Source organism: Dermacentor variabilis, chromosome 4 (genome assembly GCF_050947875.1).
Source record: "Dermacentor variabilis isolate Ectoservices chromosome 4, ASM5094787v1, whole genome shotgun sequence".
Taxonomy (NCBI): Eukaryota; Metazoa; Arthropoda; class Arachnida; order Ixodida; family Ixodidae; genus Dermacentor; species Dermacentor variabilis.
The window spans coordinates 234,170,575-234,184,424 of NC_134571.1; the positions used below are offsets into that span (position 1 = coordinate 234,170,575).

Genomic DNA, 13,850 nt, shown 5'->3' on the forward strand with positions numbered 1-13,850 from the left:
AATTGCTCTATGACGTAAGCTACATTCTGCAAAATAACAGGCTACTCACCTGGATAAGGGGTTATTTGACGTACCGACATCAGTTTGTAACACTAAATTCAGCCAGTTCAGATAAGGTTCCTGTTGATTCTGGTGTCCCCCAAGGATCAGTTCTTGGTCTGCTTCTGTTTTTACTTTATATAAATCACATTGTGGATCAGATTTCTGTGGGTATTAGGCTATACGCTGATGACTGTGTCCTGTACGAGAAAATTCTCTCTGTTGACGATCAATTTAGACTGAACGATTCTTTTAAAAAACATAGTAGCATGGTGCAATGAATGGCAAATGGAAATTAACTTTGATAAAACTGTCTTTATTATATTGTACAACTACAATGCTGTATACAATGCTACAATGCTGTATATAATATATTGTACAACTACAATGCTGAAAGCATAATGCTTTCTGCGATAACCGAATATAAATACCTTGGCTTCTGGATTACTAACACTCTCTAGTGGAACAAACATGTTGACATTGTCACAGCGAACTGCCTCCGACAAGCTATTTTTCCTAAGATGCCCTCTGAAATTTGCTATACCTCCTGTGCGTTTTCTTGCTTACAATGCTATCCTTCGACCAATGTTAGAATACGTGATTGTCTTAAGGGATCCCTTTACTAAAAGAAACATTACTAAACTAGAAAAAGTTCAAAAAAGGGCAGTATGATTCATATATAATTCGTATGGCCGCACTTCAGTTACAGAGCTCCTCGAGATAAGTGGATTGCCATCAATGACACAAAGGAGCCGAACATGGCATTTAAAATTTTTATTTCAGCTCATAAAAGGGCACTACAACATTGATACATCGTGCTTTATCATTTTTTCGACCGGTTATGCTACACGTCATCAACACTCACAGGCATTAACACTGTCAACTACTAAAAAGAATTGCTTCAAATTTTCCCTTTTTCCTAGAACCAATGTTGAGTGGAATAATCTTACTGATGTCATTGTAACCCAATGCTCACTTCCATTATTTGAGTCGCACCTATGTTTATGTAGCGAGCGATCTACTGTTTGATTTACTGACTATTGTCTGCCTTTTGTGTGTGGTTCAGTTACTGCTTGCCTTTGTACGTAGCGAGTGACCTATGTTATGTATTGCTGTATTTTGTGCTTAGATTTATTAATTTCACTCTGTGTCCACCCTGCTAAAGTCCTGCAGTATCAATAATTAAATGGAATATGTACTGTGTCCTGTCACAATTGCCCCTTTCCTCGCTCATTAAGCTTCACCGCAATACTTCACCTATGCTTCATCGCGTCATGTTTCTGTGCTGAGGCGAAGCTGACTTTAAGGAACAGGCATTATGCTATGCTTCGTGCTTTTCCAGCTTCGAAGCCCATCGCGAGGATTACAGAGGCGAAGTCGGTGCCATTATTGACAGCAGCGAATTCTTCCAATGAAAAACACCATACCGAACGACAAGAACCTTAATAGCGAATGTTAATCAATTTGGCCTGTGTCCAGTAATTGTATGGTTACATTTGTAATGTTTAATGTTATTGACGCATGCGCAGCAGGAGTTGACCGATGATGACTCTCCTTCCCTTTCTTCTTTTACTCTCTTTATGCCCGTTGCGAATTGTATATATTTCTGCAGGCTTCAATAAAGGTGTTGTTGGCAGTCAGCGCTCGTCCTGTATCCTCCCTTGACCGTGTTTTTTAATGCTGCTTTAAATATGAATGATCCGTACCAACTAGCTCGCACCCAAACCCTTCAGAGTCTTCAGTTGGCCCACCGCTTCACTTTGGACGATCGGAATTGTTAAAAATCAAAACGCGATGCTCGCAACTCGACTCCAACTTTTCTCCCAGGAACCTTCGTTTAAAAGACATGTTTCTTGCCGCAAGTTAAACTTGCAGCAGAAAACATGTCTTTAGCAAGCACCAACTAGGCCAACAAGCAGTTGTAATTCTCGTTTGGTTTTTCGTACCGACCCGTACACCAGGACTCGTTTCAAAACTTTTCTAAATACGATGGACCATACCGCGTTCTGCAGTGAACTTTTCCTGTCAACTACCTCATAGAGCCATTCACACCGCCATCTGACATGCGTCGTCATAACCGTGAAGTCGTCCACGTCCAGCGGCTCAAGCCCTATCATGATACTGTGGCCCATCTTCAGACTAAGTCGCCAGGATGGCTCCTTTTTCCGGTTAGGCCTTTGTAATGAATGCATGGACGTAGACAGCAGGATTGCCAACAGCATCGTGTGCTGCAAATTCTCCAGCTTAGAGACTGTGCTCGGTGAAGCGCTCTACCCGTCATCGTTCCGTCGTGTAACAAACCTCCTTTATACAATATTAATTCTAAGAACCATAATAGCGGGCCATGCGTGGGGGTGCCGGAAAAGGATGCGATGATCGCTATGTTGATGGGACCTCACAACTCGGGCAAATCCTCCAAGATCGGCAGTTGTAATTAAATCTTAAAGGCATAAAGCAGCAATGAAGGCAAGGCCTCACGGATTACTGTCTAGCATGTAATCTTTGAGGCCATACTAGATGTCTCGTCGAGGTTGCCAGAGGAGATAATGGCGACACAGTTTGCGTGCGCTACAGCCACGGACGGAGTCCGGGTAATCAAATGTAGAACTGGCGGCTGTCCAAAATATTGGTCATCTTTAACACTAAGTTTATGGGGTCATTGGAGGTCCTGCGAAGCTGTCCGAATTACCGAGCATGTCTGGATTATTGGCGTCCGATTTATTGGTCGGCGACTGTATATGCAAAAAATGTGTGGGACAGTTTCTTCAACTTTGCATGAATGGGGTAGCAATACACATCTGCTTTGGAAAGCTGACAAGTGTAACTAACGCTTGGACCCTACAAGGTTGGAACATAAACTATTATAATGATTAAATGTCTTAACTTTGAAAAGTACGCACTTTTGTGTTGATACAAGGCATTACACATTTCATGCGACAGATTTTTCTGGGTTACTCACTAAAGAATGCTTGCGCAATAACACCGGGCCTTCTAATATCTCCTTCTAATCTTTCTTTACACTGCCAAGATTGTTACTGCACGCCAGAGTTAGATGAATCCGCGATATTGTACAGGCATAAGAATGAAGATACGAGTCTTATGGTAGAGGCATGGCATATCTATAGTGGTGGAAGCGCATGCATGAGTCAGCCTTCGATTACTTTACATAAGGAAGAGATTAAGTGCCTTAACAGTTATCTCTCATGTAGACCGGCACATGTACCCGACTGACACGTGCTGATACCATTCCATACCTTGCGCAGATGAGTTTTGTGCCTTCTTTCTTTTTTCGCCTTAGTGCTCCCTTCAGTTGATAGTCGGCGTTCGTGTTGCCCACTTCTCTACTCTTGTGTCCTGTCTGCATGCCTCACCTCTTTTTTTGCATAATGAATCCTTACCAACTAGTTCAGCTTTCTGTCGTTCTAAGAAATAGGGTGACTTACATCTTGTGTGGTGTTTGAAAAACCCTTTGCTCGTCAAGGCACATTGTTGCCTGCCTGAGGGTCCCCAGGTTGCAGCATGCATAGCCTTCATTGCAAATATGCAGTAACCCTTGCTTGCCTTCAATGGAGATGTACAGTGAGTATCTCTCATTAGAGTAAGCATTAGGGGCAGGGATTTGTTTCACACAAGGAAAAGCAGTTGCAGAGTGTCAAGGTATGATCCGATCCACTCCAAATTTTGGCCTGAGCCATTACATCACTGTGTGTGGAGATTGGCACAGATGCTGTTACTTCAGTGTTGGGGGTATTTTCAACAAAGCTTTGCACAATGTTGCCTCGTGCCACCTGTGTTTGCTCTGCTGGTGGAACATGAATGGACTTACGAGAAACTCATTATACAGTTTGGCTACTTTATAGTGCCACTCAAAGGTAGAAGAATACATTTCACTTGAGCTATGTGTGAAAGGAGTAATGAAAATGAAGAAGTTTTTCTGCATAATTTTGGATACATTATAGAGACACAGAACAATATAGATTTATAAGGGCTCAGGCTGGAGATAATATGCGAAACAAACATGGGCGAGATGCCAGAGACGCCCACTAGCACGAACTTTCAAGTAAGTTTATTTCCATGATGCTGAATGCACAGGTGCAGTAATTTGATTATATTGATGAGTGACAAAAATAAAATTAGTTTAAAAGTTTGCGGTAATCTATACCTCTGCCCTTTTGTTCGTGTGTTCTGCACATTGTCTTCATTCTAAGTATCGACAAACAATGCCAAATTTGTTTAACAGAATGTACAGGTGTAGCCATTGCTAGTGGGAATAAGGGAGCTCGTGGCATTGCTCTCCAGAGCGCCACTACCGGCACCTCAAGAAACATTGGCAGACTGACCATAGCAGACAACTCGCCGGGTTTTTCGCCAATCGTTTTCATTGCGCCTGTGCAGCAAGAGTTCATGAGGTGCCGGTGGTGGGGCTCTCCGCCGAACAATGCCACTACTCCCTCGTGTTCCCACTAGCAGTGGCCGCGCCTGTACCTCTCCATGTTGATCTGCACAAAAAAAGTTGCCAAATATAAAGAACTGGGGGTCTCTTTACTGTGCAAATTGCTGACCCCCACAGGTTTGAGTTTAGTGGGGCTGTCAATTCCAGTAAACTGGTAAACGTGTGCAATCCAAGGTCTGTACCTAAATAATCACACAGTAGCACTCTGCTTTTGTGCTTATTTATTATAAATAAACACAGTAGCAGAGTGCCAAGTCGAGTCACTGCCCTGGGTGGCTCTTGTTCCAAAGTGAATAGGTGTCAAGCAAGAGCAGATGTTGTTTATCCCTTTTTTTTACGTGTTCTATTATGACACGTTGATCAGGGTTTTCTCATCTTACAGCCGTCGCCAAAGAGGCGGCGTGTGATCTCGGACAGCAGCTCTGAGGACGAGTTCCAGCCGGGTAAAGATGAGGACGAAAGCGATTCGGACTCGGCCAGCAGTGGCGTGGATGAGAACACTATCTCGGACCTTGAACCCGAGTCACCCGAAAAGGTGAGCCACCATTTGTGTAATGTTCGAGAAAGTGCACTAAAAGCTTCCTCTTACACATTGCAAAATGTGCTTATGCAAGCCTTGCATTATGCAAGATTCCTGCAAAGGGAGAGACCAAATTGCAAGGCAACTGACAGAAGTGTTTCATATCAGAAAGAAAGAATCTGGTTGTGTTAGTGGTACATCTGTCACTTTCTATTCATTAGAAATTTGCTTGTTCACAGGTAGAAGCAAAATCCAAGTATGTCGCAATTATACTGTAGTGTGTATTATACATGCATGTCACAATTATACTGTAGTGTGTATTAAGGCTGTTTCACATGCTGCGACTGCAACGACGAAAATCGGTGCTGTCGCACGCGTCGCAATGCGATTTTTAGAGGGCTCATTTCACATGATTGCGATTTCAACAATGCGACTGGTGCGACCCCCAGGGTTGCTTACAGCCAGGTTTCGCGGCACACGCTGCATAATTACTTTATTGTAGTGAATAAAACGTTTACACTATAATATTATTGACTTATCTTGATTAGAAGCAAATAATATGTACGTTTACTAATTTAAAACCGTTAGTTAAGATTTGTCTTGGAGTGCGCGACGGCGGTTTCTGTAGTTCAGTGCAACATCGCGCACGTAAACAGCTGTTCGCAGGTGGTTCAGCAATTCTTTATTCTATGGTTCAGCGCTGTGTGTGTGTGTGTGTACGCCTGCGCTACAACAATCTACAAGATGGCCTACCGACAAGTTCATATAGCTGCCCTCACCGTATATGCAGTATTCGGAGTTCGGCTGCACGAAGTTGTCGTGTCAGCCCAACAAGATCCTCGCGCTACCCGTGCTCGGCGTCAGCTTTTGGAGAAATGATGCGTGTACAATGCCCGTCATTGCGCATATGTGGTGCCTGCTCCTAGCCATATTCTTACGCCAAACGCATCAAGAAGCACCAACCCGAACGCCCGCGTGTGCCCCTGAACGAAGCCTCAAACGATCTGTGTGATTACGACGTGGAATGAAAATTGTGTTGTGAAATTCAACCTTAGCGCTAGCCTGGTTCGTCCATCGCCGTGCTTGCGCTGCGAATATATATATGGGAGCCCTCTATAAATATTTCTAAAGGCGCAAAAGCCGACGAATCAAATGTTTCGAGCAGTTACCGTCACTTTTGTAGAAACCTGTACGTTGTAACACAGCATTCTAAAAGACACACTTCTCGTCCACTTTGTTGTCCCGTGTCTCGCGCTGGTACTATACTCGGAACTTCTAACAAGAAGACCATATCAATACGCGCTATCCATAATGCAGGATCGTGGGCCCACGGCAGGCGCACTTGCCGTAGAATTTTTCAGCTTTCTGCTCAGCCTCGCACGCCTCTCACGGTTAGCTTGTTCTGTGGAAATAAATATTATTATCAATGTTATTAGATATTATAGTTTCTTCACTGTAATTTATAGCAATCTTCCAGATTTCTTAAGATAGTCATGCATTTAACCTGTATTAGATCAACATTGTTACGACATGCTTATGGGAGTCATTTCAAACTAGATTGCTCAGCCAGTGAAAGTACAAATGCAAGCCTCCATGTTTATTCCAATTTGGTATTCCTAAACAGATTATATTGGCAGAATTTTGTGTCTGCTTGCATTTCCTGCAATTCGATGTTCAGAGCTGGAAAAACTGATTCCTTTTCTTGCTGTCGAAAGGCTGCTTCAATGTCGATAGCAAGCTATAATTATTCATTTCGAAAGTGTTAAGCAATGACTATATGTCTAAGCTTATCAATGCATTTTTGTTCCACGAACACAATCAAGTTTTCTCTCTCCGTCTCATTGACAGCCATGGAATGAAACCGTTCACTTTCATAAGTATCAGGATGCAAACATTCTGGAGTTTGTCCTGAGCATTTGTCTGCATCCTATAGTGTGCATGTTTGTATCAAGTTATGGTGTTACAATCTATAGTAATTAACTATAGTGCAACAGAAATACGATGGACAGGAACGAAGTGAACACACAGAGCACTTCGTTCTTGTCTGTTGTCAATCTGTTGCACTTTAGTTAATAATGATTACACACAAAGACATCTAGTTTTCAGTTATTATGTCGGGCTTATAAGCCTGCTTGTGTCCTGGAATATCTGCACGGTTATGTATCCTGTAATTTAATTTCTGGCCATGTGCTTGCAAGTCGCGTGTCAATCTCCTGATTTTCCTGACAATCTTGTGTGATGTGCAGGCCCAAATAGTTTCTAGTGAATCCATGCAGGGTGTTGTGCAGGGTGTAATCTGCACTACAAGTGCTGCTTTGATTGCTTTCAGTTCAGCTTTTCTAGGTGTAGGATGACCTGGAATGGTACTCACTTATATAGGGTTTAGCTTTATGTAGTGTCATACTACTGTTACACTGCTATTGCCATGCCATATGTGCCTTATGTTTGCTTGCATCTTCATGATTAGCAACCTCCTCTGTGTGTTTGGCAGTTGCATATAGTCTCCTGGCTTAATTGTTTGCCCCCATATTCCACGGTATGGGCCTGTTGTGTTTCAAGTTCAGGTACTCCCGAGGTTGTGTTTCTGAAGGGAGGGGTAGTCGTCTTTGCATCTCATATGCTAGCTGGCATAGTATCTTGGGACGAGGTTCTGAGCTCTTGAGACAAAGAATTTGTGCTGCAGGCTGCAACTCTACTGTCTAGGTGCTTGTTCGTTAGCTCTTTCTCATAGAGGTCTTCAAGCATGGTAAAGTTGGAAAGACCTGTTATTACTACCCGATGCCTGTATTCGACGAGTTGTCTTTTTTGTGTGCTGCTGGTAATTCATACCGTACCATACCTTGGACACAAGCACAGCATCTGCGATTTTCTATAGTATCCACTTGTCCACCCCCATTATTTCGAGATTATTCTTTTCACCAGGTGTGGAAGTTGCGTCCAGGCATTGCATAATTGTTTCACCCACGTGCTGGCTCTGCCGTCATGGGCTTACACTGGCTGAGGATTTGTGGATGTTGTCTTGTGGGCATACTTGTCCAGCTATGTGGATCACAATGTGCAATCTGGGGCAGTTCTTGATTCTAGTCTTTCTTTTTTTTTCGATGTTGATATGAGCTGACTTATCAGAAAGCGAGAGGCCAGACCGGCCAAGAAAGTCTGAAGTGTTGTCGAGGGCTTGTTGCATCATTCTTGATTTCTGCATAAGATAGCTTTCCCATAGACTGTAATACACCATAGGCTGTAGTGTTTCTTGTAGTATGCCCGTGTTGTTGGTATGTGTGGGCCAAATGTACCTCCAACTCTCACCTGGAATTTTCTGCCTTTCAGAAAGTTACTGTTTAAGTGCTCTACCAAAAATGTTTTTGCTCATCGTTCCTCTTATTAGAGCAGCACGAGGTACTCCTGTTAAAAGCCTCTTAACTCTCTTCATTCTTTCATAAGCGGTATTACACAATGTCCTGCAATAAAGTTCCTGCTGCTTATGGCCCACTCATATCTGCCAGAAGGGACAACTCTTGAAAAAGGTTTTCTTTGTGCTATGTGTGCGACGTATATGTAGTATGAGCATTCATGCCTTGATATTATACATCTGTAGAACCAGCTTCCTGACAGAGTACTTGCTATACCTGATCATGCTTATTTGTGCAGTGCTGTTGAACAATACATATTGATGCAATGAATATTTACACACTCGAATTATCACGAAACATGGTTGTTTTACAATTCTGCCCTTTGCTTTCTATTGGTGTTAGATTTTGCATAAGCATGCCCCCCTATGCAATAGTATATTGAAGTGTAAGGGTTCAATAAAAGGTGATGAACTAAATCTAAGTGCAAGAGCTTTATTTTTCACCTATGACTCCCATTGAAATGCGACTTCCATGGCTGGCAAAACAACCCCTCGCCTTGTGTTAGCAGCAGAATGCTATAGCCACAGTGGCAGGTGAACAAATTGAAGAACAATATTTCTGTCTATAATTTTTTTTCTTGCCTGTATGTAAGTAAAGTTTGGAATAAGTTTGTCATTGCAAAAAAGCCCAGTTTGTGTTCTTTTATTGAATAAACCACATATTGTGTATAGTTGAAATGCAGAAATTTGTTCTAAAATCCTCGGGTGATATATGTTCTTGCAAGTAGCATGGTATTTCATTATTTATAAAGATAGTAATCGCAGCGGATATCGTTATATGGTTTTACACACTAATATATGTGATCACAAACTTATTAGAAACTTACTAGAAACATGTAAGGCATGAATGTTTCTGCACACTTGATCAGCCGTGAACGTGCAAGAACTGCTTGTACTGGCTGACTTCACTGCACAGTTTTGATTTACTTTTCTTCAGCGTGTCGTTTTATACTGTTTTATCCCCACAAGAACAGGCCATTTGCCTACTTTTCGCATTGTTGCACGAGTTCTACATAATTGTGCAGGAGGGTACGTTGTCACTGTGCCATTATAGCAAGCAATTTACTTAATCTACTAGCTGTACAGTTAAGTACCTTGCAGAGCATGTGTTCATACAGATGCAGTAAGGATACAAAGTCCGCAACATAGTCAATGTTTATTGGTTTCTGTGCAAGAAAAAAAAAAAAATATCCAGAGAAGAGGTGCAACTTAACGTGCATGTAATGTTTTATTCAAGCCACGGATTTAATGCTATCGTAGCAAATTCATTACGATAGCCTACACTTTCGCTCTGTCAAATTTAATAAGAGGCAAGATAAGCTTTCAAGATGCATCGGGAAATTCATGCTTGAAAACCGACAAGAAAATGCAACTGAACGGTACCGCGTTCAGCGCAACGTTGAAACTTCGGGTACTTTGCTGTCTTGTCATTTGCCCTTGCCAAGTTTGAAGTAATTCAAGCTGCTTTGTAAGCGCGATTTCTGCATGCTACTCAGCAAAAGAAAATTGTGACGACCTCGTCGTCTGCTGGGGTTCGAACACCTCGCAAAGAGAACTCGCAAAGGCGTACGAAGCAAACGTGAAAATGCACTTCATTTGCTGTGTAGCGTGTCAACAAACGCATAGCAATCGGAGAATGCAATCTGCGGTACAAGTTTTTTATTCTCCCTTCGCGTACGTACCGAATTCGACGATCCACCTCTCCGCGCATTGCACTTGTCGTGCGAGACGCCATTTTCCAAAACAAACCGGCGAAATAGCTCCGTTGACAGCTCTCCGCGCAATTTCGACGGAAAATCGCAGCGATCGGTGCGACGGTGCGACTGTGCGACCAACCGGTTGGTCGCAGCCGAAAATCGGGGGGTCGGCACTGCGACTGCGATTTTCATCGCAAACGACGGAAATCGCACTTCCGGTGCGACGAAAATCGCATCATGTGAAACAGGCTTTATACATGCATCTGCAATTATACATGCATCTGCAACCGTCATCAAACAGTTTGCAATTCTCTACACATTGTTTGCGTTACATATTGTGGAATAATGTATAGCAAATGTCAGCACCAACTTGCTCAAGAACTAATTTTGTTAAGCATAATGATGCATAATTTGAATGGGGCATAATTTGAACAGCACAATCAACCTTGAAGGACAACCGACTACAATCGTTCAAGCGTGTGGTAGAGACTATTGATGAGATGTGCAGGGGTGGACCTGCAAAGCAAAAGTACCCTGTTGTGAATGCTCAGTGTACCCACGTGGACTCCTTGGGTGTGTGGAGGCACAGAAGAGGCGCTATTTATTACATTGACCAGAGTTTGCACTGGAAAGACTTGCGGGCACATTGCGTTGCCACGCGATGCCGAGGACTACTTGCCATGCAAAGTCGACGAATGCCTACGAAGCAACAATTCATTGCATGCTGGAGACACACGATCTCAGCTTTTCTTGTGAAGTTCATAAGCAGGAAGCACTAGCAGGATTACTGCATTATTATGTTTTAATGAGAATGCGGCAATTTGGCTCGCAAGAGAACCAGCTGACATGAAAAGCTGTGCGAGAAAAGACGCAAGCGAAGCATCTTTGGACCTGATGGATGCTCACATAAAAAGAGTGATAAATGTCATCTTTGCAGTAAAAGGTTTTTTTCGCTTTAGCCTGTCAGTGCTCAAGACTGCACAAACTGCCGTTATATTCCCTTCGCCTTTTCCTAGTTTTTCTTTCAGTCTTGGTTTGCATGATTCGTTTATTTTCTGTTCCTGTGCCTTGTAAGGTGGTCTGCACAGATACATAGACTTTGTGGGATTGTCGCCCATGCTCTTGAGACAAAGGAACGACAACACAGTAGTGCAAACAAACACAAGGGCATTTATTGCACCTTTCATAGATCTATGCCTGCTAGCCGAGTGCTATCCCCAAAACATGCCAATGGGCGCGCGACAAATCGCGGAAGTTGGACTCATCGCAACCGGATAGGGAGCGAATGTGTTCGCCCCATGCTGGATCCCAACGCCTGGTCGTTCGCGCATACGGTCACGCGAACGGTGGTGCGTTCGAATCAGCCCTCGCAAGACTGTCTCGCAGAAGCATGGATCGGCGTACGCATGGCACGTCCGCGCTGCTTGCCAAACTCAAGCCAAGGAGAAAGCGCCTTTTCCTTTCCGCGCCCAAGTAACCCCGCCGTTACGTGGGGTTAGCAGCGCAACACTCACGCCATGTCTTGTACTGCGCTTCAACCAGACTGACTGCGCGGGCATCAGGTCACGTAGCGAAGCCAAATTACAGGAGACGGGAGCTATGCGGGAAAACAACATATCAGGGGACGCGTGAGAGTCGCCTATCCCACAACTTGTAGAAGTTCCCTGAATGGGGCCTGTATAAAATTAATAAAATAACATAATACGGACACTTGCTCCTTCTTGTAACGTCACTCTGTGAACCACGAGCGCTATGCACACTACAGGTGTCGGGGCGTGCGCAGAGCAGACAAAATGGATAGGCAAGCAGCAGGCATGGGAACACCACTAAGCACGACTGTGCCCTGTTGCTATAGCAACGACAGAGACCCGAGCTTGGTTTGCGTGCGCATCTACTTTGGTATGTTGGAAGACCCGCCTCTCCTCTCCACCGTTTTTCCTCATCAATAGCACCGTCCGGAGAATATGCTGTGAAGCAGAAGCGTGCGTTTCAGAATGTCTTTTCCAGATGAACGGAGTCTGTGCTCCTGTCTTATCTTACTCCATGGTTGCGACTAGAAGAAAAGAAGAAAACCTTTTTACCATTTTTGGGACACTGCAACGTATTTGCAGTGTAAAAAGCTTGCTCGCAGCTGGACACAGATTTAAGCATGCGAAACGACTGGGCTGTGCTGGCATTCTGGCAAAGGGAAGCAGCCAGGCTGTGTCAGAATTCAGCTGTTGCAGATAGTCAATGTTGTCGCTATTGCAGCATGGTTACATTATCATCTCTATTTATTCCAAATGCCTGCCAAGTCTTGCAGATTATCTGGGAGACTCCCGTATCTTGACCATTTCTTTTGGTTTTACAGTTGACAGAAAAATCCCCTAGAAATTGCAGTTGTGCCCCATTTCTATCCGCATCATGTGTGCATGCATGTGTGTGTCAATTGTCTTTGAAAGGTAGGTGGTCTGTTTGGCATAGACAAAAGCCGAGAAAGGCATGCTTTGGTTATAACGCGGTGCCGCTTATAGTGCGGATTTTTAGAACACACGCGACTTACGTTATAAGCGGTCTACACTGTGCTACAGCACATGCCGGATCGCGAGGGAAAAATAACCCCGTGCCTTCTACAATACTGAGCGTCGTCTGCTTTTTAACTTCATTGCAAGGGACAAAAGTAGAAAGAGCAGCTCTGCATGGCTTTTGCGCTAGTTTACATGTACACGACACATTTACTACTCGTTTTCCAAGCTTAAAATGAAGCGGTTGCTATTTAACATGTACATAAAAGAACAACTATGCATTTATCGAAACCATTACAAACTTGGGGCGAAAGACGATCGAGGTAGGAAAAGTACAAAAATGCTTCGTTCGGCGTTTTAAATAAATACTGTTGATCTTAAATAACGTAAGATTTATATTTATTTGGTTTTGTGTTTTCATAAACTTATTTGCAAGAATGTGATAGTTTTTTTTGTTGTTGTTCCTTCTCACGTTTTTAAAAATTATTTGCAAGCCTGCAGTCTCCCCAGTTGGCGTAGCGTAGTGTCAGCGATGCTCGCTTCAATTTTTCGTCACTGGATTCCGGCTCAGAATAAACGCACGTGGCACAAATAATGCATCATAGGCTCGCAATAATATTTACGGCCTGATACACCACCACAAATAGTTTGGGAACTCACTCTGACGCGGGGCAGAGGGACATGACCGACACAATTCGGCCCAGTTCGAAGCGTGGGCAGCCATCTTCTCTGTCAGCAGGGTCACTGGCCGTCCGGCTTGTGACGCCAGTCTAGAGTGCGCGCTCATTGGTGGATGCTCATGTGCATCCACCTTGGAGGAGCAAATGCCCATTTTTTCTTAAGTTGTACCCGACTATAGGTCACGATATACGCTTTTATCGGTCATTTCTCAACATATTCCACAACCTTTGCATTGGAACTTTATTGAATAAGGTAATAAATGTTAGTTCATGAAAATTAAATATTACTTTCTTGTTCACAATGAAAAAAAAAAGACTGGCATTAACATAGGCCTATTACCATGGAGTGGGTGCTGTTCACGGAAAGCCCTTGCATATTGTTTTTCTTGGTGATAGTTACTTCGCACGTTAGGTAATTTAATGGGAGTTTCCGAGAAACCTGTACAGATTTATTCTTTATTCATCAATTACCCCGCAGCGCCCAAAGGCGTTACAGCAGGGGGGTTACAACATGGAATAAAATACATCTTCGTTCACACAATGCACTT

The 13,850-nt window shown here is 43.4% G+C and overlaps 1 protein-coding gene across 1 annotated transcript in view; it reads left to right on the plus strand.

The window, feature by feature from the left end:
• Positions 1-13,850, plus strand: part of LOC142580213 (DNA mismatch repair protein Msh6-like) — a 745,039-nt gene that overhangs the window by 122,565 nt on the left and 608,624 nt on the right. The window contains exon 5 of the mRNA XM_075691108.1: positions 4,875-5,027. Coding sequence (XP_075547223.1) covers positions 4,875-5,027 — 153 coding nt within the window. The remainder of the gene's footprint in view (positions 1-4,874; positions 5,028-13,850) is intronic.